General features: G+C 39.0%; 1 protein-coding gene and 2 pseudogenes across 2 annotated transcripts; all 3 read right to left on the bottom strand.

The window, feature by feature from the left end:
• Positions 1-456: 456 nt before the first annotated feature.
• LOC110761547 (putative clathrin assembly protein At4g40080) lies at positions 457-4,552 on the bottom strand (annotated as a pseudogene).
• A 2,625-nt stretch (positions 4,553-7,177) lies between these two features.
• On the bottom strand, positions 7,178-10,678 carry LOC110761563 (wax ester synthase/diacylglycerol acyltransferase 11-like). Of its 2 annotated transcripts, none has more exons than XM_088245184.1 (5): positions 10,422-10,678; positions 9,301-9,852; positions 8,624-8,998; positions 8,217-8,304; positions 7,178-7,686 (listed from the first exon to the last, which is right to left on the bottom strand). In XM_088245184.1, exons 1-5 carry the CDS (start codon positions 10,602-10,604, stop codon positions 7,574-7,576), a joined length of 1,311 nt encoding a protein of 436 aa, XP_088101310.1. In that variant the 5' UTR covers positions 10,605-10,678; the 3' UTR covers positions 7,178-7,573. The 2 variants fall into 2 exon arrangements, with proteins under 2 accessions (XP_088101310.1, XP_088101309.1); XM_088245183.1 differs by having other exon boundaries at positions 7,179-7,686; positions 8,167-8,304.
• A 3,905-nt stretch (positions 10,679-14,583) lies between these two features.
• LOC148291214 (uncharacterized) lies at positions 14,584-15,838 on the bottom strand (annotated as a pseudogene).
• Positions 15,839-21,266: the final 5,428 nt, after the last annotated feature.

The following is a 21,266-nucleotide window of genomic DNA, read 5'->3' as shown; positions in this document are numbered from 1 at the left end:
GAGTATGAAGGATAAAAATTTGGCATGAGGACAAATTTCGGAAATTTTTCGGATATGGTGTTCGAGGAGAGGCGATAATGCTATTTTAATAATGCACCCGTATCTTCCCTGTTTAGAGCATATATGTGTGTATGTTGTTTTAGTAGATCCAATTTGTTTGGAATCATAGTTTTTCATTTAGATTTATACTATTAATACGGGTTATTAGTCTATTAGTCCCTAAACTTTGACTCAATTCACATTTGAGTCCCTCAATTTCCAAAATCATTCCCATGGTCCTTTAACTTTAGTTTCGTTAGGACAAATAGTCCCACCGTTACATCAATCAATTTTTTTGTTAAATGTAGGGGTAGATGGGTCATTTTAGGTTGGTCTTATTTTCCCCCACTCTCATAGTCGCCATGAACTTATTATTGCTCACATTCTCCTTCTCAATCTTTGTCTTCATCTCTTTGATCAAACCCTAAAACTCCTCAAATCATTCTTTACATTCGGCACCACCAAAAGCCTCCCTTCGCAATCCTCCGACCGCTTTAACACGCCCAGCAACTTGACCGAGTCGCCGAAACTCACACAACTGAGCAACTCATCAAACTCGTTAACTCGGACCGAAACGTTCATTGCAGGAATCTAATCCTCGCCCACCAAACCCAGAACCTCAATAACCAACCTGTTCCCGCCAAAACCCAAAGACTCAGGCCGCTTGCAAATCCCCTCAATAAGACTCACTAGCGACTCGGTCTCTCAGACCAAATTGGCATTCAAAAGGGCTGAGACTGTACGACCTGTGTCTTGGGGAAACAAGAACGGTGAGCAATCCCACATCACTCGGGGAGGGAAAGGTGAAGTGCTTTTTATGTGTGGGCACTTCTCTTCCTAGCAAGAGGCCTTTTGGGCAAGATAACATTAGCTTTAGCCCAAGAACAAAACCGTGAGGGGGGAGGCCCAAAGCAGACAATATCTTGCTATGGGAGTCGGGTCGTGACAGCTGAGACTCGCTCCTCTTCTTTGTCTTTCTCCATGATGTAGGAATTCGAGCTGACAAAGAAACCCAAAAGCCGAGATGTTAAGAGGAGGTTTTTGACGTACTGAGTGTACCATCGGACCCAGGAGGAGAGCTCCCAGGGCACAAGGGTAGAATCGTCTTTGAAATTGGAGAGATTGAGGTAGTTTCTGCCTCCGCTGGCGGGGGTACATGGAGAGCTAGTCCTGGAGGATAAAGGAACCGTACTTGATGACGTGGTGGACGGCGAGGAGGCACTTGAAGGCAACGGCGGAGTCGTGGGTGATTTGGAGGCAGTCCATGAGGGACTCCACGGCTGAGGAGGCGGTGGCGCATGAGCTAAGACCAAAGGAGAGCAGCGTAGGGAGGCTTTTGGGGTTTGGGGGCTTGAAAGGGTCGTGGGTTGTGGCACGGAGGAGGGTGAGGTGGAGAGAGGAGGAGGAGGAGGAGGATAGAGTGTTTGTGTTGAGTTTGCAGAGGATTGCTGCCTTGCTTTGGGAGGCCTTGTCTTTGATTGCCCCCTACCCATTCAATTGCCAGTCAAGCTCTTCACCTTTCTTCTCTCTCCCAGCACCATTGCTCATGTTAATTGATGTTTACCAAGATTTAATTCAGGCATCTTTAATTTGTTGTCTTTGCTCATGTTAAAAATTATATGAATATTTTATTACACCTAAATATAATTTAACCTAGTAATTTCCAATTTTGAACCTCAATAGATTTAACAGAAAAGATAACAAAATTGGGAACATGACCATTTGTCCTAATGAAACTAAAGTTGAAGGACCATGGGAACGATTTTGTAAATTGAGGGACCAAAATGCAAATCGGGTCAAAATTTGGGGGGGACTAATAGACCTAATTGTTGTGAATTGAGCACAAAACTCAACTCACCCTCCCCTAATGATCTTGTTGTTGATGGACTTTGTGACAAACACAATTATGGATGAATCACACACACTACACTTGAGAAACCAACCGAGCACAAAATGACACAAGAATTTATAGAGGTTCAGCAATTGCCTACATCCTCTTGGTGATCCCCTTGAGAAATTCACTAATGAAAGAATAAGTTACAACTTTGGTTTACAAAGAAACCCCCTTAGAACTCTATTCTCTCCCCAAGCTCTCTTTTCTCTCTCACCCCTTACTCAACACTTTGATACACTAGAAAACTCTTAAGCCATGATTTGCTTCTTGCATGCTAAACCCCTTTATATAGCCAAATATGCAAGAGTGTGAATGCAACCTCACACTATTCAAATGTTGGCTACCAAACTTAACCATGGATGGCTACCAAACATTCCACCATTTTGTGCCACCAAACAAGTCACCTATTTTTGACAAAGATGGCAAGCCAATATTTACTCACATGGGCAACTCCAAAATTCATCTAGAAATGAGTCAACCATGTCATGGAATTTAGGTAGAAATCCATAGCACACAAAAGAGGACTTTGTATCCTTAGGTGAGCCAACCTTTGGATATGTTATATTACACACCCATTGGAACAACTTTCATGAAGAATGTGGCCTCATCCGAGCTATGTAGGTTGCTGAAACAAAGCTTGCAATATGACCTACGAAACTGGGCTGGCAGGGGACTGTAGCCAAAATTGAGTTTGTCTTTAAGCTCTTCATCCATTCATCCAAATTAGGCCCTAACATGCATGGATTGCATCATTTACTATCCAAAGCCCTCATTATTACCTAAAGCTCAATGAACTGAAAGATAAACACAAAAAGGATTAAAAGCACAAGTTTAACTCAAAAACATAACCAAATCATAAGCTAGAAGGGTACAAAATGATATGTAAATATGCACCGATCAATATGCGAACCACATACCAAACCTTTGTTCACTAAATCCCCACATAGCCAACCTTGCTCTTGGATTTAAGAACACACTTCTTTTCATCAATGCACCTCTCCAACTTTCCCGCTTCATGCTCCCTATAGCACTCTGAAACGTGGCTGGAACTTCTTGGTCCATCCATCCAAAACCTAGGGACGGTTTGATGGATTCCTTGGGCCCGGACCTTGCATTTGATGATGGCTCCACCTCAAGTAGAACCCCTTTGTGAGTTTGTTGTTGTTGCCTTCCTTCTTCAGCCCTTGTGTCAAGCTCCACCTCAAATGGAGTCCCTTCCATGACCACCTTGGCAAGAAGCTTCTCTTCAACAACATCCTCCCCATCATTCCTTGTCTTGATTTTACCTTTGTGGATATTCCTCTCCACACTTTCTGCAGCTTTGAAATCAAGCACCTTTGATGATGAACCGTTAGTCATACAACCTTGACTAACCTTCCTTGCCCAACTTCTCTTGAGCACACTTGCAGCTACATTATGTTGGACCGTCTCCTTGACATTATGACTTGTTGCTTGCTCTTCCTTGGTACAAATCTCTGCACCACCCAAGAGCTTGTATGTGTTGTTTGGTTGAATCTCCCCCCTCATAACCACAACAGAACCTTGTGTGATCATGAGCTTCCCTCCTTTGGCCTTGTAAGAGCAACCTTCTCTATCCAAAGAACCAAGAGAGACTAGATTCGTTCTTAGTGCAGGTACAAACCTTACCTCACTAAGAGTCCAAACTTCACCACCTTGCAACTTGATCTTCACAGTCCCTATGCCCAAAACTTCACATGTAGTTTTGTCTCCCAACATAATCTTGCATGCATCCTTATCCTCATACGTGTCAAACATCAACTTATTTGCACACACATGATATGAGCACCCGGAATCTAAAATCCAACTTGAAGAAGAATTCTTACACGAAGAACTTGCCATGACTTCCTCGTTACTTTCCTCCGTAACCGTCAAGAGTTCATCACATGTGTCCTTATCACACACGTGGGCTGAACTTCCAGCTTTCTTCATCTTGTTCAGCTTCTCCTTCCATACCGGACAATCTCGCCTCCAATGATCCATAGATCCACACTCGAAGCACCCTTCATTGTCCTTGGACTTAGCATTCCTCTCGTTGCTTCTCTTGCCTTCACGCTTGCTTGAACGACTCCTTGCGATCAAACCAGCATCTTGAGAGTTCTCCTCCGAACGTTGAGACATCCTGTGATGCGTCATCACATCTTGCACCACCTCCTCAAAATTCAAAGTACTCTTCCCAAACATAAGTGTCGTTCGGAAATGCTTATAAGACGGAGGCAAGGATGTTAGAAACATGAGTGCCTTATCCTCCGTATTATACAACACGTCCATTCTCTGCAAGTCAGCAACACATCTATTGAAGCTGCTCAAATGCTCCATTAGATTTCCTTCCTCCGCCATCCGAAGATTTAGGAGTTCCTCCTTGAGGAAGAGCTTGTTGGACAGCGACTTCCCTGCAAACATCTCTTCGAGCTTCTCCCATGTTTGCTTCGCTGTATCCTTCAACACGTTGATGAGCACCTCATCGGAGAGGTAGTTTTCGATGGCTCCTCTGGCTAACTCGTCAAGTACACCCCACTCATCATCTGTCATACCTGTTGGCTTCTTTTCCTTGCCCACCAACACGACATGGAGATGTTGTTGTGTAAGGGCTGACTTCATCCTCCTTTGCCAAAGCATGAAGTTCTCCTTCCCTGTGAAGGGCTTTAACTCCACCTTCATGTTGACAGATTGTGGCAGCCTCTGCAGCATAGAGCTACTTTCACCTTCAGCTTCCTTGTCACCTGCCATCTTCAACACTCTAGCAACTTGCTGCTCCAACACAGCTCTGATACCACTTGTTGTGAATTGAGCACAAAACTCAACTCACCCTCCCCTAATGATCTTGTTGTTGATGGACTTTGTGACAAACACAATTATGGATGAATCACACACACTACACTTGAGAAACCAACCGAGCACAAAATGACACAAGAATTTATAGAGGTTCAGCAATTGCCTACATCCTCTTGGTGATCCCCTTGAGAAATTCACTAATGAAAGAATAAGTTACAACTTTGGTTTACAAAGAAACCCCCTTAGAACTCTATTCTCTCCCCAAGCTCTCTTTTCTCTCTCACCCCTTACTCAACACTTTGATACACTAGAAAACTCTTAAGCCATGATTTGCTTCTTGCATGCTAAACCCCTTTATATAGCCAAATATGCAAGAGTGTGAATGCAACCTCACACTATTCAAATGTTGGCTACCAAACTTAACCATGGATGGCTACCAAACATTCCACCATTTTGTGCCACCAAACAAGTCACCTATTTTTGACAAAGATGGCAAGCCAATATTTACTCACATGGGCAACTCCAAAATTCATCTAGAAATGAGTCAACCATGTCATGGAATTTAGGTAGAAATCCATAGCACACAAAAGAGGACTTTGTATCCTTAGGTGAGCCAAATTTCCAACACTAATAACCCCTATAAATATTATAGTTTTTGTAGGTATTAATTTGGCTAAGTAATTCTTATTTGATATTAATGAAAATAGAATGGATTTACACTAGTACTAGATTCATAACACTTCTTTCTTGTTTAACAAAGTTTTTTTTTTTAATGATACTTTTGTAATAGGGTGGGTTGAGAAACTGATCCCCAACAAATGCGAGAATTGGGAATCCGCGATTTGAATATTGTGTGCAGGGATGGAGACGGGGATGAGGGAAAGGCAAACCCAACCCCGATTCACCACATTACCGTCCCTAGTGATATTGAGAAAGGGAATATTTTGAACACGTATGGATAACTGCTCTGAACCACTTGAGCCACTAGTTCCTTCTTCTATTCATTCATGACTTTCAACTTCATATTTTGTTGTTGTACTCGTTTTATGACTCGACTCGTTTTTATGCAATAAATTTAATTTTTAAAAAAAATAAATTTAGGTTAAAATTTTCGGAAAATAAATTACAATGAAAAAATGACTTCTCCTTTTTCTTTTTTTTTTTCTTTTTTTCCAAAATGAAAAATATCTTCTTTTCGTTCACCCAATTAAGGCCTCAAAAGGACAAGATTGGAAAGTTGCTAGGAGAGTTTGAGTCTGAAGGGGACGTCAGAGAGGCATGCCATTTTTCAATCATGAGGTTGTCAAAAAGCTTTGGTGGCAATTATGGAAAAGAAGAATGAAAGACTTCGGATTTTGCTTGAGGAGTGTTTTGGCTCTGGACTCATAACAATGAACCAAATGACAAAGGGGTTTGGGAGAGTTGCAGAGTCTCTAGAAGACTTGGCTTTGGATGTCCCTGATGTCCAGAAACAGTAAACCCGTTACATTGAACGAGCAAAGAATGCAGGGTGGTTGGATTCCTAATTTAGTTTCAGCAAATCAGGACGCATTACAGAGAATGGCACTGGCTAACTTGTTAACTTGTATTCCAATTTTCCTGATCGTAAATGCGATGCGAGTGCATAAGCACAAACACATGCGTGCAAACAAGCATATTCATAAGTGCAATACAACACACATTGTAAACTTCTGGTTACATTTTCCTTGGGCATCTTATTTAGCCTCCTTTCTTCCTTTCTGCCTCATATCAATCGACAACTGATAGATTTTCTTCTTTTTAGATGAATGATAAATACTTTTTCAAACTAATTGCAGAATAAGCAGATTGAACTGCACAAAAACATAGCAGGTTTTCATGCACAAGTGTTGAAATTAATGCATATTTGTAGAAAAATCTAGAAGCTTGAAGAAAAAGAACGTCGGCTAACACAACTAAAAGTTTGAAGAAAGTTCCAGAAAAACCAAGAAAGCATATGCAGCAAGGAATTGTGGAGAAGTTCACCAACTATGTCGGTTGAACATGTGGCTGGAGTAAAGAGCTCAAGTCGGTGGAGAAAGCATATGTCGGCTACTTTCACCTATAAAAGGACTTGTAGCATTCCCAAGCAAAGTGGAGTGAACCAATCAACTCCCAATCTATGTGGGAGTGTAACAAGTGAACTCCCAAACCATTAGGGAGCCAATAGCTACCCAAATTAAACTATGGTGAGAGCCAATAAGCTCATCAATCAAAGTGTAAGGGCCAAATAGTCCAAACTAATCTAAGTCAAGTGTGATGGCCAATAAGCCAATATGCTAAGGAGGCCAATTAGCCTACACCTAGTCATATACTATTCTCCTCCAAATCTAATAAAATTACTTTGTTTCCCCTACAATCTAACAAGTGGTATCAGAGCAACACACTTCACCCACTAAAAACCAACAACAAGAAACACAGCAGAAACTCAATAACAAGTCAATTACAAGCTGAGCAACTCCAAGCCTCACGAGCTTTCCTATTCTCAGCACTATTCTTTACATTATCAATAGCCGGAAGCTGGAATTAGATTTCTAATTTCTTGTGTGATACGCAGAATGAATCTATCTTTCGTGAGGAATTTATTCAAATGTATTCATATTTCATTGAAATTATAGCTACCAGATTTAGAGACCCTCTTGGCTCCCAATATTAACAAATTCTGCTTGTTAATAGCAATATCCAGCATCATAATTCACACTTCTATTATAGTAATAATAATAATAATAAAACTTTAAAGTTTTATAAACTAGTGATGGCCGCGTCTTGGCATTTCAACCTATGCCTCCTTCTTAATTGTTCTTCGTGTCCGATGCTTTGAGTATCATCTCAAATGCATTTTCCATGCATGACTTGAACTTTTGTGGATCGATAAGCCCCTTTTCCATTTTGAAGGCAACCCTCACCTTCCCCATATAACTTACTATTGTCACGGCAAGGCCCTAAATGCAAGTCCATTGAGATTATGTTACTTATGGGGTAACTGCTATAAATGAATATTAGCCAATTCCCATTTTAACAGAAAAAATTAACAAACTGATGGTAGGACCATTTGTCCTAATAAAACTAAAGTTGAAAGACAACAGGAATGATTTTGGAAGTTGAGGGACCAAAATGTGAATTTGGTCAAAGTTCAGATGGTGAAAATAAAAAATAAAATACAAAAATATCATTTTTACCCCTGCATTTAACAGAAAAAAAAAATTAACAAAATTGACGGCAAGACCATTTGGCCTGACAAAAATGAAGTTAAAGGACCACTGGAACAATTTTAGAAATTGAGGGACCAAAATGCGAATCAGGTCAAAGTTAGGGACAATTGAACCTAAAAACCCTTTATTTTTTTCAAAGAATAAATGAATATATATATATATATATATATATATATATATATATATATATATATATATATAAAGACTTACCTCAGGTGAACCTAACACCAAAAAGTATAAGCCTTTAATTGGATGATTACCCAAAGCCATTTGTTCCACAGGCCCAATCATATTCGAGATTACCATGCTCGAGTTCTTCAATGTGCTACGAATGTATTTGGCTGCTGCCTGCACCACATGACAAGCAACATGCTTTAAAACAAAACAAGATCCTTTGTTTGGTGAACATTACAAATTCATCTAGAATTCCTAAAATAAACAGTAACCCTTTATTTTTCAGTATATACAAAAGGCACTACCAGAAATTTGGTCATAGGCATCGGTTTTTATTCGTTGCGTTTTATTCTTTAATACCGATAGATGTAATTATAAGGTGATGCCTAATGTAATATTTTTCTTTGCCGATGCCTATGCATTGTTGTTTAAGACCAAATTTCTACTAGTTAGGACATAATTAAAGAGAGGGACTCGAACTCTTTTTACATACCTCATGGCCTCCAAATCTGTTGAGAATCTCCAAGAACCTGCTGGTGAGATAAATAGCTAAAGAGTTTCTTTTCGTGTTGATTATTTTCTGTGCCTTGGAGACAAATTCAAGGGCAATATTTGAATATTCATGATGATGATCATCTTCAGGTAAGAATAAGTTGGGTATTGGTACATGCAAGAATGTAAAATGATTGCCCCATGGCATCTTGCTGTTGGGTTTGATCATCTCCTGGATTGAAGTATAATCCCCCATCATCCTTGTGTTGAGCAACACCATTGCTGTGCCTCGTGCTTTACTTGAACTTTTGTCAATCTCTTGCATGTATAGTCGAGTGCCAAGAAAGATCATCCCCGTAAGAACATCGTTTATCGTCTGTTAATTACGTCGTTAGTAAGAAATTAAATACGGAAATTACATTATATAATGAATATTAGTAAGTTATCAACAACTATGAATATGGATTGGTCATATCACAAGAGAAAAACTTAAGGCGATTATTCCTTTTCACGTGTTGAATAGTAGAACAATCCAGTTCAAAATGTCATTCATCTGAACTTGCAATGTTAAATAAATTAAGCGCACAAATCTCACAATATTTGGTATATAATTGGAAGAATAAAAAATGCATATATATATATATATTATATAGTAGCTCGTTGATTTATTGAACTTACCACTCCAAGCTTACTCTTGATTAATTTGATTTGATCAAGAGCGAACGTCATAGTTGACACTGCAATGGGCTGAAACTCAATTCCCTTCCCAGACCTGATTGGTGTGAGATCATCTTCATCCATGGTGCTGTTTGAAATCCCCCACCAAAAATCTGACAGGGTGTTAAAGACTGATGAGCAAACTTTTGTCACAAAACTTTCACTCTTTGGCTGTGACCTTTGCCTTGAAGGAAAAGTTAGGGGAAGACAAGGATCGTCAGCCCGTTGTAGGCAAGAAAGAAGAGCACTCATGAGAGAGAAGCCATCCCCTAGGGCATGGTGGAGCTTGATGATTACATTACCAGCTGCATTGCTAGTTGGGTATTTGATGATATGAAATTCCCAAAGTGGTTTTTCTGGTGACAATCTTTCTACTGCTAGCTTTGATATGTAGTCGTCAAGATACTTGTCATATGCTTCTGGAGATAGACTGGGTGGGAAAATAGGGATGTTTACATGGTCTTCAACCTTCACCTCAACCTTTTTCCACCGTTTCTTCCCATTATTTTCAACCTATATTTTCCAAATTAATAAATTTTATTTGTTGAAGTACAAAAGAAAATTACAGGGTGGATTATATGAGGAATTATCAAACAAGAGTTTCATTATTCATAGCCACAGGATACGGAAAATCATTAAACCAAATACACAAATATGGTGATGATGTTCCAAGTTAGCTAAGGCAACCATATTAGCTTAGTGAAACACTCAAATAATTAATTTTTGTTCAAGTTTTCAAAGTTTTCCTTTCTTTATGATACTTCATGTGCATACTTGGAAAAAACAAATTCACAGGTGATTGGGAAATGTTCTCTGAGCAAGAAACTCAGGCGATCTTTCCAACATATTCATATATTATATATGTTAAAAATAAAATTGAAAAAGCATAAATAATTCCAATTCTTCGAGAAATTTTTGTATATTCCAGGTACATCGTTGAGAGAAACTTTACTTGTGTTTTCTTCTATATAAGAACATATAAAATAATTAAGCAAGAATTGTTTAATATTAATATATTGATTTCAGGCTGAGAGAGAGAGAGAGAGAGAGAGAGAGAGAGAGAGAGAGAGAGAGCTAAATACCATGATAGAGGAGAAGCGTGGGCTGATTGGGAGGAAGACATTCTGAACCAAAGACATGGTTTGAGACTCATCGCATGGAATCTCAGTTTCCAAAATAGCAAGATTCGACACTGACAACACAGAGCTGGTGAAGTAGTGACCAGTAGGGCTCACTGGCTCTAGTACTTCTTCCTCCAACTCCATATCTTTTCTTAATTAGGGTTATGTAAAAAAAGCAGAGTTGCAATTAGGGCTTACTTTCAATACTGTGTACACCTCAGATCGATATATATATATATATATATATATATATATATATATATATATATATATATATATATATATATACATAATCTCATTTCATCAATCAGTTAATGCTTTTTTTCATCATGAGGTTGGTGAGGTTTTCTTTCGTCAACTAAGTTATTTCTTGAACTGGGTCTTGATCTTTTGTCAACTTTGGGGCCTTGATATTTTGAATATGGGAAATTTGGGTTAAAATCTTGAAGGTTTCATTTATTTGTTAGGCAAATGTCTTATTTATTGTAGCCTACATGGTTGAAGAAGAAATTAAGTGTAGGCCACACTAGGCTCTATATAGGTCTGCCAGTGCCAATATACAACTACACCTTTTAAACTCTTATAAATATAAAATATAAGTAGAGACTAGAAAACAATCAAACAATAATGTTGTGAGGTTTTCTTCCAAGTCCCTCGATGAATATTGTTGCGTTATTAATTTCATATGGGATCTGGTTTATATGTCCGCGCCATGCTGCCAACTTAATTGCCATGAATAGATCAAGTAAGGTTTTACAATTGGCATCAACTAATTAATACATGCATTTTACTTATGCATAAGTGTAGGTAGTTGTCCACACTAGGCTCTATATAGGTCCGCCAGTGCCAATACAACTACACCTTTTAAACTCTTATAAATATAAAATATAAGTAGAGATTAGAAAACAATCAAACATTAATGTTGTGAGGTTTTCTTCCAGGTTCCTCGAGGAATATTGTTGCGTTATTAATTTTAGATGGGATCCGATTTATATGCCCTCACCATGTTGCCAACTTAATTGCCATGAACAGATTAAGTAAGGTTTTACAATTGGCGTCAACTAATTAATATATGCATTTTACTTATACATGCATAAGTGTAGGTAGCTGCCCACACTAGGCTCTATGTAGGTCGGCCAGTGAAAGCAATAGTAACTACAAAGCTAAGCTAACGTAAATAGATTTGGTATAATTTCATCAATGCTAGCTCTATGAAATTGTGCAAAAGGAAACATGATGTTTGCTTAAATTAATTAGTTTCCATGGCAAATTGGTTTTATTTATTTATTTATACAAATAACATTGTCAAATAGTTGTTATAATTCCTTCTCATATATTATTTTCTTGTTCAATTTCTTTTTCCAAATAGAAATATTTTTTTTCTCACATTTTTTTTTCTTATTCTTTATAACAAATAAGAAAAGGAGTTTACTAAAAAGGACAAATAGGAAGGCAAAATGTTAAAATAGTCCATCCCCTTCAAAATTAGACAATCCGGTCTAGTCAATGTCCGATAGCGACATTTGCTGATAAGAAAACTAATTTGTCAAGTAAAGTTAGTTTAATCTCCTTTAAGAAATGGAGGATCGAATTTGAAAACTCTATCATATTGGGAATAATTTATCTCTAAATTAAGAGATTTGAGGGGCCATCATAATAGGGCGTAACCAACCATATATCCAATAATTCTACAATAAAAAACGTCATATCTGATAATATAAGTTATCTCAAATGCAATGCAACCCTTCATAAAGAAAAATGCAATCAATATCCTTTCCCTGACATTTCAAGGAATTTCAAATATATAATGGGCAAAGATATATTAAATCAAATTTATTGATGAACTAAATCTTAATCTAGTGATATGTTACGAATTTAAGACCCAAGTGAATTCACCTCCCCGTTTATAATAAAGATGAAAAGGAGAAATTTCCCTCTTTGAGTACAGCTACACAGACAGCACAGAGATGGAAGAGTTGGGAGCAAATTCTAAACCACCGTAATCAGTTGATAGCCAACAACCCCAAAAGCTTTTTAAAAAAAAAAAAAAAAAAAAGATCATTCGCTGTGTTGTCAAATGTTCCAGCACATCACATGCTTTTCATGGCATTAGAGAGATGCTTTAATTATTGGATAGATTTTTTCTTTTAAATTTAATACAAGCGATAATCTAAACTACAAGGAGGAGGGAGTTTCACACACTATCAACATTAAAGTGCCATGAGGGTTCGAATATAAGACCATTGGTATGCAAGTCAAGACCCTTTTCCACTGAGCCATTGCCTTCCCAATGTTCAGCCCTTCTTTGCTGTCAAGTGTAACCATGAGCCTGCATTCATTGCTGCATTGGCAACACTTGGTGCAAGCTTTGATTGAACCAGCAAGGCCGAGATTGAGGCCGTCTTTGCTCATGGCGTAAGCCCCACGAGAATTGTTTACGCCAATCCATGCAAGGGTGAGTACCATTTAAGGTACGCAGCGGGAGTCGGGGTCGATCTTGCGACCTTCGACTCCATGGACGAAGTTGATAATGTTGACAATGACTTGAGACAAGCTAGAAACATGGAAAAGCTTGTCTACCACCTAGAAACTCCTTTCCATGTTTTAGGGGAACACAAGGGGAACACAACAAGCTGGAAACATGGAGACATAATTCATGCTTTGGAGATTGTAATTTATTGTGAATTGTGAATTGGGGATTGTAACCAACGGATAGCTATCTAGCTATATGCCTATACTTGTAGATATATATTCAATATGTGCAATGAGAAAAATCAGATTTGCATTCTCCGCAAAACCACTCTTATTTCACGTTCTATACTTTCTCAATTACACTATCTCACTACTAGATTTTTGTATTTGCGCGACGAAGGAGGTTTGGTCGCGCAAAGTACATTTGTGTCGCACAAATAGTAATGCGACAGAAGATTCGTTGCGCAAAATCTGTCGTGCAAAGATCGTAAAGAATGACTTTGCGCGACGAAAATATTCGAATTGTCGCGCAAAAGGCGCGACGGTAAACCTTCGTTGCACAATATTTCGCGGGACAATGAGATTTTTCGTCGGTCAAAGTTTTGCGCGACGAAAGTATGTTCGTTGCATTAACATAGCGCGAGGAATAGTAATCGTCGCGCTAAAGTAGAGGGACGAGAGTATGTTCGTGTCTAAAATATTTGCGCGACGAAACATAGTCGTTGTAAGGACACTGCGCGACGACTAACGTTCGTCACGCAGGTATTGTGCGACGAGTGTATTCGTGATTAAAATATTTGCGCGATGAAACATTTTTGTCGCATTTACTTAGCGAGACAAATTCTTTTGTCGCGCAAAATAGAATAAATTCTTTAAAATTTATTTTTACGGTTGTGTATTTTCAAAAAAGAAAATTTGCGCGACGGAAATTATCGTCGCGTAAAAATAAATATATTATTATTAATTTAAAATTAAATTTAATTATTTTGGTAAAAAAAATAAATTTGGTTTTTTATTTTTTTAATAATGAAATGAAATTGCAATTAGAAAAGGTAATAAAGAGAAATATGTAAAATGTTATAACATAATGTATTTAGTACAATAGAAATATTTAAAATGTAATTAAGAATGTTAAAATCTAATCAAACAACCCTCCAAGATCTACATTGTCGTCTGGCAAATGCAGCTCGGAGGTCTGGACATTGTTGACAGGGGGAGAGGTGTGGTTGCCATGCTCGGAGGTCGACGGGGGAGTAAAAGGCGGGATTGAAATGCCGGAGTGAGCGAGGGACTGTAGAATATGAGACAAATGACTCTTGAGGTCCGCCACCTCTGTCTTCAAAGCAGTCACCTCTTCATTTGACTCCGATGATTCACGGGGTCTAGGTGGCCGCTGCCTGGCATTCCCCATCCCTCGACAATATGTCCCTGGGCGCCTCCCGAGACTCTGATCCAAGGTTTCAGTCAGGATTTGAAACCCTGCATCTGATGGAGGAACCACGGACTCAAGCGGCGTATCGGGAGGAAGCTGGGAGGCGGACTCCTGAAGAACCAACTGGCTCCTCTCAATCATCGTCATCTAACATAAAATATGAATTAAAACATTCATATAATAACTATAAAAACTTGAACGCTTACATAATAATTTAAATTAAAGGCTACTTACATGAAGGGACTCCACCAACTCATTCCAGGTCGAACATAAACGTCGCCAAATACGTCAATCTCTGGGAATTTGGACCCCCCCCCCCCCCCCCCCCTTAAATTGAGCAGAAAAAAAATGTTAGTACGAAAAAAACAAATTAATATTAATGACATATTAAAAAATAAATAAAAATGACTTTATTATTACCTGGCGCCGCGCCTCCATCCTATAAGAGAAGGGCTTGGAACCTGAATGGTGGAGAAGAGTCTTCCTATGCCTATTGCCCTTATTTGCTTTGGCCTTCTTCTGTTATACAAAAAATAAAACGTATTAGTTGAAAGTGAAATGAAATATAAAAAATTAAATACACATTAGTAAGAAACATGTAATAAGTTTCAATTTAATATATAAAAATACCACATAATCGGCCTCTTGAAAATGACCGCAGAGCCACTGCCAACTATCCTCCCTGCCCTCAAGCTCCTTCGGGCAACCCACTTGAAGAGCAACCTGCAGATCATCATATGCCTGAAAATGGTGATGCAGGTCGCTCTTCCACTGCTTGTACATGTCAGCAAAGAGTCTGTTGATGTAGGCCAATAACTCTTCGCCGACGTTCTCCAAATTGTAGTTTGTCTAAAATAAATTCATTACATACATTAAATATTAGAAATAAAATTTGAAGGGAAAAACAATTAAAAGGTATAGAATACATACCGACAGGTGTCCTAACATCTCCATCCGCACCTGATCAGGCATGACCCTCCAGGACTTCCATTTGATCGGGCAATAAGTCCGAACGACGGATCCAATGTCATGGGCCAACGAGCTGTGCTGGTCAGCCGTTGGTGCAGCCCGATGTCGCGCGTCGTATGCGATGTTGATACGACTGTTGTTCACCCGGGTGACTTTGGCCGTCGTCAATTGGCGACAGGGTCCTCGGGTGTTCTTCTTGGCTGCAAAGAAATATAAAATTAACATTAAATAACAAATCCTACTAACATTCTTGGTCTGAAACAACTGGAGTTGAAGGAAAATCTTTACCTGGTTGTGACCCCGACGCACTAGCAGCAGATGGCGACGTGGTGTCGGTTGTGCTGGGAGGGCGGTGACGCCGCCTGGCACTAACTGGTTGCGCCACTGATGACTCTGATGACACCGGCGCCCGGGAGACGTGGGGAGAAACTGGCATGTCCTGCGACTGTGCTACACCAGTGGGAGTTGACACCGCAGTCGGGAGAGCTGAACTAGGTGAAGTCATCACTGTCTTACGACGTCTGATAAGTTGTGACATCTGATAAGGTCTTACAATTAAAAAAACATCCTTGGCTAAAATTATTATTTGGTAAAAAAAAAAACCTCAAAGCCTAATGAACAACAAATTCAATATTTAAAAAACAAACAGAAACATGTATTCTTTATATGGCAAAAAACAGAAGCACATTTTTTAAAGCAAACAAAATAGAAACATGTATGATATTACAAAAAACAGAAGCACATAATAAAGAAAAATCAAATTGCTGCCCAATTTTGAAATAGTCAGTATGTGATAAAAATACAAAGCAAAATACAAAATTTGGTTAGTAGCACATAGTTTAAAGCCCCCGAAAATTAATCAAAATACAAAAAACAGCAGCAGATGCTCCAATCAAATCTGAAATCTAACAGCAATACACCTAAAAATTCACAAATCGTACACCACAATGCAATTTCAATACAAAAACAAATCTGAAATAAAAAATACAAATCCAATACAAAAACAAAATTGAAACAGCAATTTAAACACTTAGGATGCCGCAATACAAATTCAATACAAATCCTAACCAACCATCAGACTAAGCAACAATTTAAACAATTACAAAATAAATATACAAATTGAAACAGCAAAACAATTCCAAACTTAATCTGAAAATTTCAGAAATAAAACTTAACAATTGAAAAAATATATATCGGGGAGAGTTGGGAAATTTACCAACTGGGTTTCGAGGGAGACCGGAGAGCACGGCAGTTTGGCGGTGGCGAGCGAGACAGAGAGTGGGGGGCCGCCGTCTAACAGGGATGAGCGGAGACGGAGGAGGCGACAGACTGACAGGGGACGGAGGAGAGAGGGACTGAGAGGGATGCGAGGGGACGGAGAAGAGAGGGACTGAGAGGGATAAGTGGGGACGGAGGAGACTGAGAGGGATGAGTGGGGACGGAGGAGAGAGAGCGGCCCGGAGGAGCCACGAAATGCGAGGGATGAGAGGGGTCCGAGGAGAGAGGGACTGAGAGGGATGAGTGGGGACGGAGGAGAGAGGGATAGAGAGGGATGAGATAGAGGGAAAGGAGAGAGAGTGGCTGCGAGTTAGGGTTCGAATCGAAAATGCATCGGGGCTGCGATTTTGATGTCGAGACTGAGAGAGTGAGAGAGGTTGAAGACAGACCAAAACTGCGGGTTTCTTTCCCTAAATGTTTGCGTCTTTGCGCGACGAAAAAACATCGGTCGCGCAAAGTTAAATTTCGTACTTTGCGCGACGGAAAAATAAACGGCGTCGCGCAAGAAATTTTTAATACGCGGGATTGGAACCGCCAAAAATTTGAGAACTTGCGCGACGAAATAAACAACTTCGTCGCGCACCCTAAACCCTAAACCCTAAACCCTTTCAGAACCCTAAATCCTGAGAATTACATTGCGCGACGGCAATTTCCTTACGTCGCGCTATCGTTTATTGCGCGACGAATCAGACAACTATTCGTCGCGCAAAGTACAAAAAGTAAACAATATAAAATGTTAGTGAATATATTGTTTTAATGGGGCTACGCATTGTACGATACTTGTTTCACCGATCCAACCGTCAAACTTGTTTGTTTATACTTAGAGATCGTACACACCAAAAATTGAAAAAATGCAAGATTCATAGATGATGTTACGGGATCAAAATTTTCGACGGTTATAAACTAAAAATCACGATTTAACGGTTTTTTTAACTCCGATTTTGATGATTTTTTACGGGTGCACTCCTTTACTGTATATGAATACAATGATTGAATTGGATCGTCATTTAAAATAATTTACAATAGTGGATACCACAAACTCTTATGTTCTATTTAACAAACATATACAAAATGTAGTCATTCTTTTTTAATATAGTGTTTTCATGACACACGCATTCTAGGAAAGTAGTTTCAACGATCCAACCGGTAGAGTTGTTGGTTTATAGTCAGAGATCGTACACGCCAAAATTTGGAAAAAATATACAATCATACATGATGTAATGGGACCAAAATTTTCGACGGTTACAAATGAAAAATCAAATTTTAACGGTTAATTTAACTCCAAATTTGATGATTTTTTACGTCTACAAACCTTGACCCCGTATGAATATAATAACGGAATTTGATGTTCATTTAAAAATATTTACAGTTTAATTTCCCCGTTTTTTTTTAACCACACTTTGCGCGACGATTAGTTACACAATATACATATTCGTCGCGCAAAGTGAAACAGAAAATAATAAATAATTTATATTGATTATTTTTTAAACGAGGATTGCGACGAGGCGTTATTATTCGTCGACCAGATAACTGCACAAGGTTATTTCTGTTATTTCGCAATAAGTTGAGATTTTTTTGGACACGTCTTATGCGCGACGGGTAATTTTGTTCGTCGCGCAAGATTATTTTCTATTATTTCAAAAATTTGTAGCATATGTGTTAACTGCCGCGATGAAACACGGCGTCCCGCATAACCTCCTATTGCGACGGGTAAATATTTTCGTCGCGCAAGATTATTTTCTATTAATCAAAGATTATTGCATATTTGTTAACTGTCGCGACGAAATTATTTGTCCCGCAAAACTTCCTTGTGCGACGCCAGAGTATTATTCGTCACGCAAAGATAAGACCTGTCGGTTAACAGTGACGACCGGTCTTTTTTTACAGATTCGTTGGCCCTTTTTTGCAATTCCGACCTCTGTTCAGTTTTTAATCTATAACGTCCTGACCGTAAGTTCAAATTTCGAGTTCTTTATACGATTGGATTCAGCACAGAAAAACAAAGAACACTAAGCGGACCAAAAGTCAAAAACAGTTACAGACGAAGATTTCCGTCCCGCAAAAATGACGACCGGTCGTTTTAGACAAAAGTACTTTTTTTATTTATAGTACAACTCAAGTACATGAGCATTGAGATAAGTACATGAGCATTGAGATTCTTTCTCAATTTGAGATGTATATGATGAAATTGGGAAGATGTGCAACTTTTCAGACACGAGATTCATTTCCTAACCGTAATAATTTGCATTTACGCCATAATTAAATGTAAAATAATTTAATTAAAAAAGTATGAATGACTTGAGTTCATTGCTTTTTACATTAATCTTCTCAGTAGAGTTGCCACATACATATATAATTGGAAATTAGATATATCAAGTACATATATTCAACAAAAGTAGAGTTGCCAATATATTTACACTAACGTAATTACATTACAAGTTATTACCTATACTAAAACATAGTAAGTCAGAAATAAATTGCATTATTCATCATCCGAACTATAATAACCTTCGTTGTCTTCGCTATCATCACTTTCAGTCTCCCAATCATCCTCCTCCTCCTCCTCCTCCTCCTCCCCCTCCATAACTACATCATCGTCGTTGTTGGGGCCCACTACAGCATCGTATCTAGGAAGATCACCGAGGTCAATTGTAATGGATTGAATTGGTATTTCTCTTGAAGACACTCCTTCGAGCTGAAACGGTTCCTGAACAACATTTGTATCGCGAAGCGTTTCCGAATCATTTTCCATGTGATCCATCTGGTATAGCATATACGTTCCTGTGATCCATCTGCTGAACAACTTTCCACCCGCTCCCTGCTTTAGGGTCATCTACATAGACAATTTGTTTTGCCATGTTTGCCAAAATGTATGGGTCGTCATCATACCAAGTTCTGTTCATGTTCACAGATAGTAACCCTTGATCGATTTTAACACTTCCCTGCCTATTTGGGTTTGTATCAAACCATCGACACTTAAACATGATGACTTGGTATCGGTCTTTGTAAAGCAATTGCACGACAGTTGTGAGTTTGCCATAGAAATCAATGTCCGTACTTTCCCCTCCACCTGGAACATGGACACCGCTGTTTTGCGTACACAACTTGTCATCTCGTGCAGTCCCTAAAAACTTGACGCCATTAACATGACAACCCGAGAATAATTCAGCTCGAATTGGGCCGAATGCCAAGTTATACAACTCTTCACTGTAAGTGGGGGAATTATCTGATTTCAACTTATTCACCTAATATTATACAAAAACATTCACATGTTAGTTTGAGAAAATTAAATACTACAATATATATATGTCAATTACAAAACACTTATAACTTACATATTCCAAAAACCATTTTGGAAACAATTCACGGTGTTTCTTGGAATACAAATGCGATGGATGTTCTCGCTTCATCATCTCTTCATGCTCATCTAAATATGTCATTATCTCATCACAATTGTTCAATACGAACCAATGCGCTACCTCCATGTCATTTCTGGAAAACGACTCTCCTGGTACAGGATCTCCAAAGGGTCGTGCACTTTGGGCAAAAACAGAAAGTTGCTCATTTCTCAGACCTCCGTCATTATTGCGCTGAGGTCGATTGAAAGCTGTGTCCACATCCTTTAAATACATTCCACAGAAAGTAAGCGCCTCATATTGAACCCAAGCCTCTACAATTGATCCTTCGGGCTTCGCTCTGTTGCGTACGTTTTTTTTCAGCTCTCCGAGTAGCCTGCCAAAATAAAATGAAAACATGCAAATTAGCAAGTAGGAAGCATAAGATAATGATGCTTACACAAATGATGATGATTATATACCTTTCTATTGGATACATCCAGCGATAGTTGACTGGACCAGCAAGCAATGCCTCTTCTGGTAAGTGAACCATCACATGAATCATACTAGTGAAGAAAGCCGGAGGGAATATCATCTCAAACTTGCATAAGACTTGGACAATGTCATGGCGCAACTGATCAATGTCGGTCTTTCGCAACGTTTTTGCCGTCAGTTGGGAAAAAAATCTGGACAACAATATTGTTGGCACTAAAACTGAACATATAGAGATGAGTGCAACTTACAAGTGATGAGGACGATCTAGCAGATCGATTGAGTGATAGATGCAGATTCTTCTCGTCCTTGGATGCAGATCCTGAATAGAAGAGAGTTGAGGCTCGTGAGGTCTATGGAACCGGTGTGGAACCAGCCTAAGACCCTCCGATGCCAAAGTAAGTTTGTTTTCTAAGAGCCCTCCCTGTTGACAATATATTAGTATAAAGGTCAAGCTGAAAAGTCTTACCCTTGTATTGTAGTGAAGGGGCCTATTTATAGAGGGCATTTTGTATGCTCTTAGTACTTAATTTTGATGTGGGACTCGTGGGAGGGCCTTATGAGGTTGACACGAGTCTTTAGATATTTCAGGCGGGTGCTTCGAGGTTGATTCTGCAGAATCGGTAAGGGGTACCGATTGTAGACTGTGTTGGGCATGTAGCGACCTTTTGCTGCTTTGAGACAATATCATCGGTAGCCGATGCTGATTGTTCGGAGCCTTGGGCACTTGGGGAGTTTCTATGATCCACATGTCAATGGATGAGTGGAGGATCAGATATGGTACAGACAAATATGATTGGCTTCACTACATCTTCCGGCAATAGGTGT

This window comes from Prunus avium, chromosome 8, assembly GCF_965620075.1.
Source record: "Prunus avium chromosome 8, drPruAviu1.hap1.1, whole genome shotgun sequence".
Taxonomy (NCBI): domain Eukaryota; kingdom Viridiplantae; phylum Streptophyta; class Magnoliopsida; order Rosales; family Rosaceae; genus Prunus; species Prunus avium.
The sequence above is the reverse complement of the archived record's forward strand: the minus strand, read 5'-3'. Positions and strand labels throughout refer to the sequence as shown.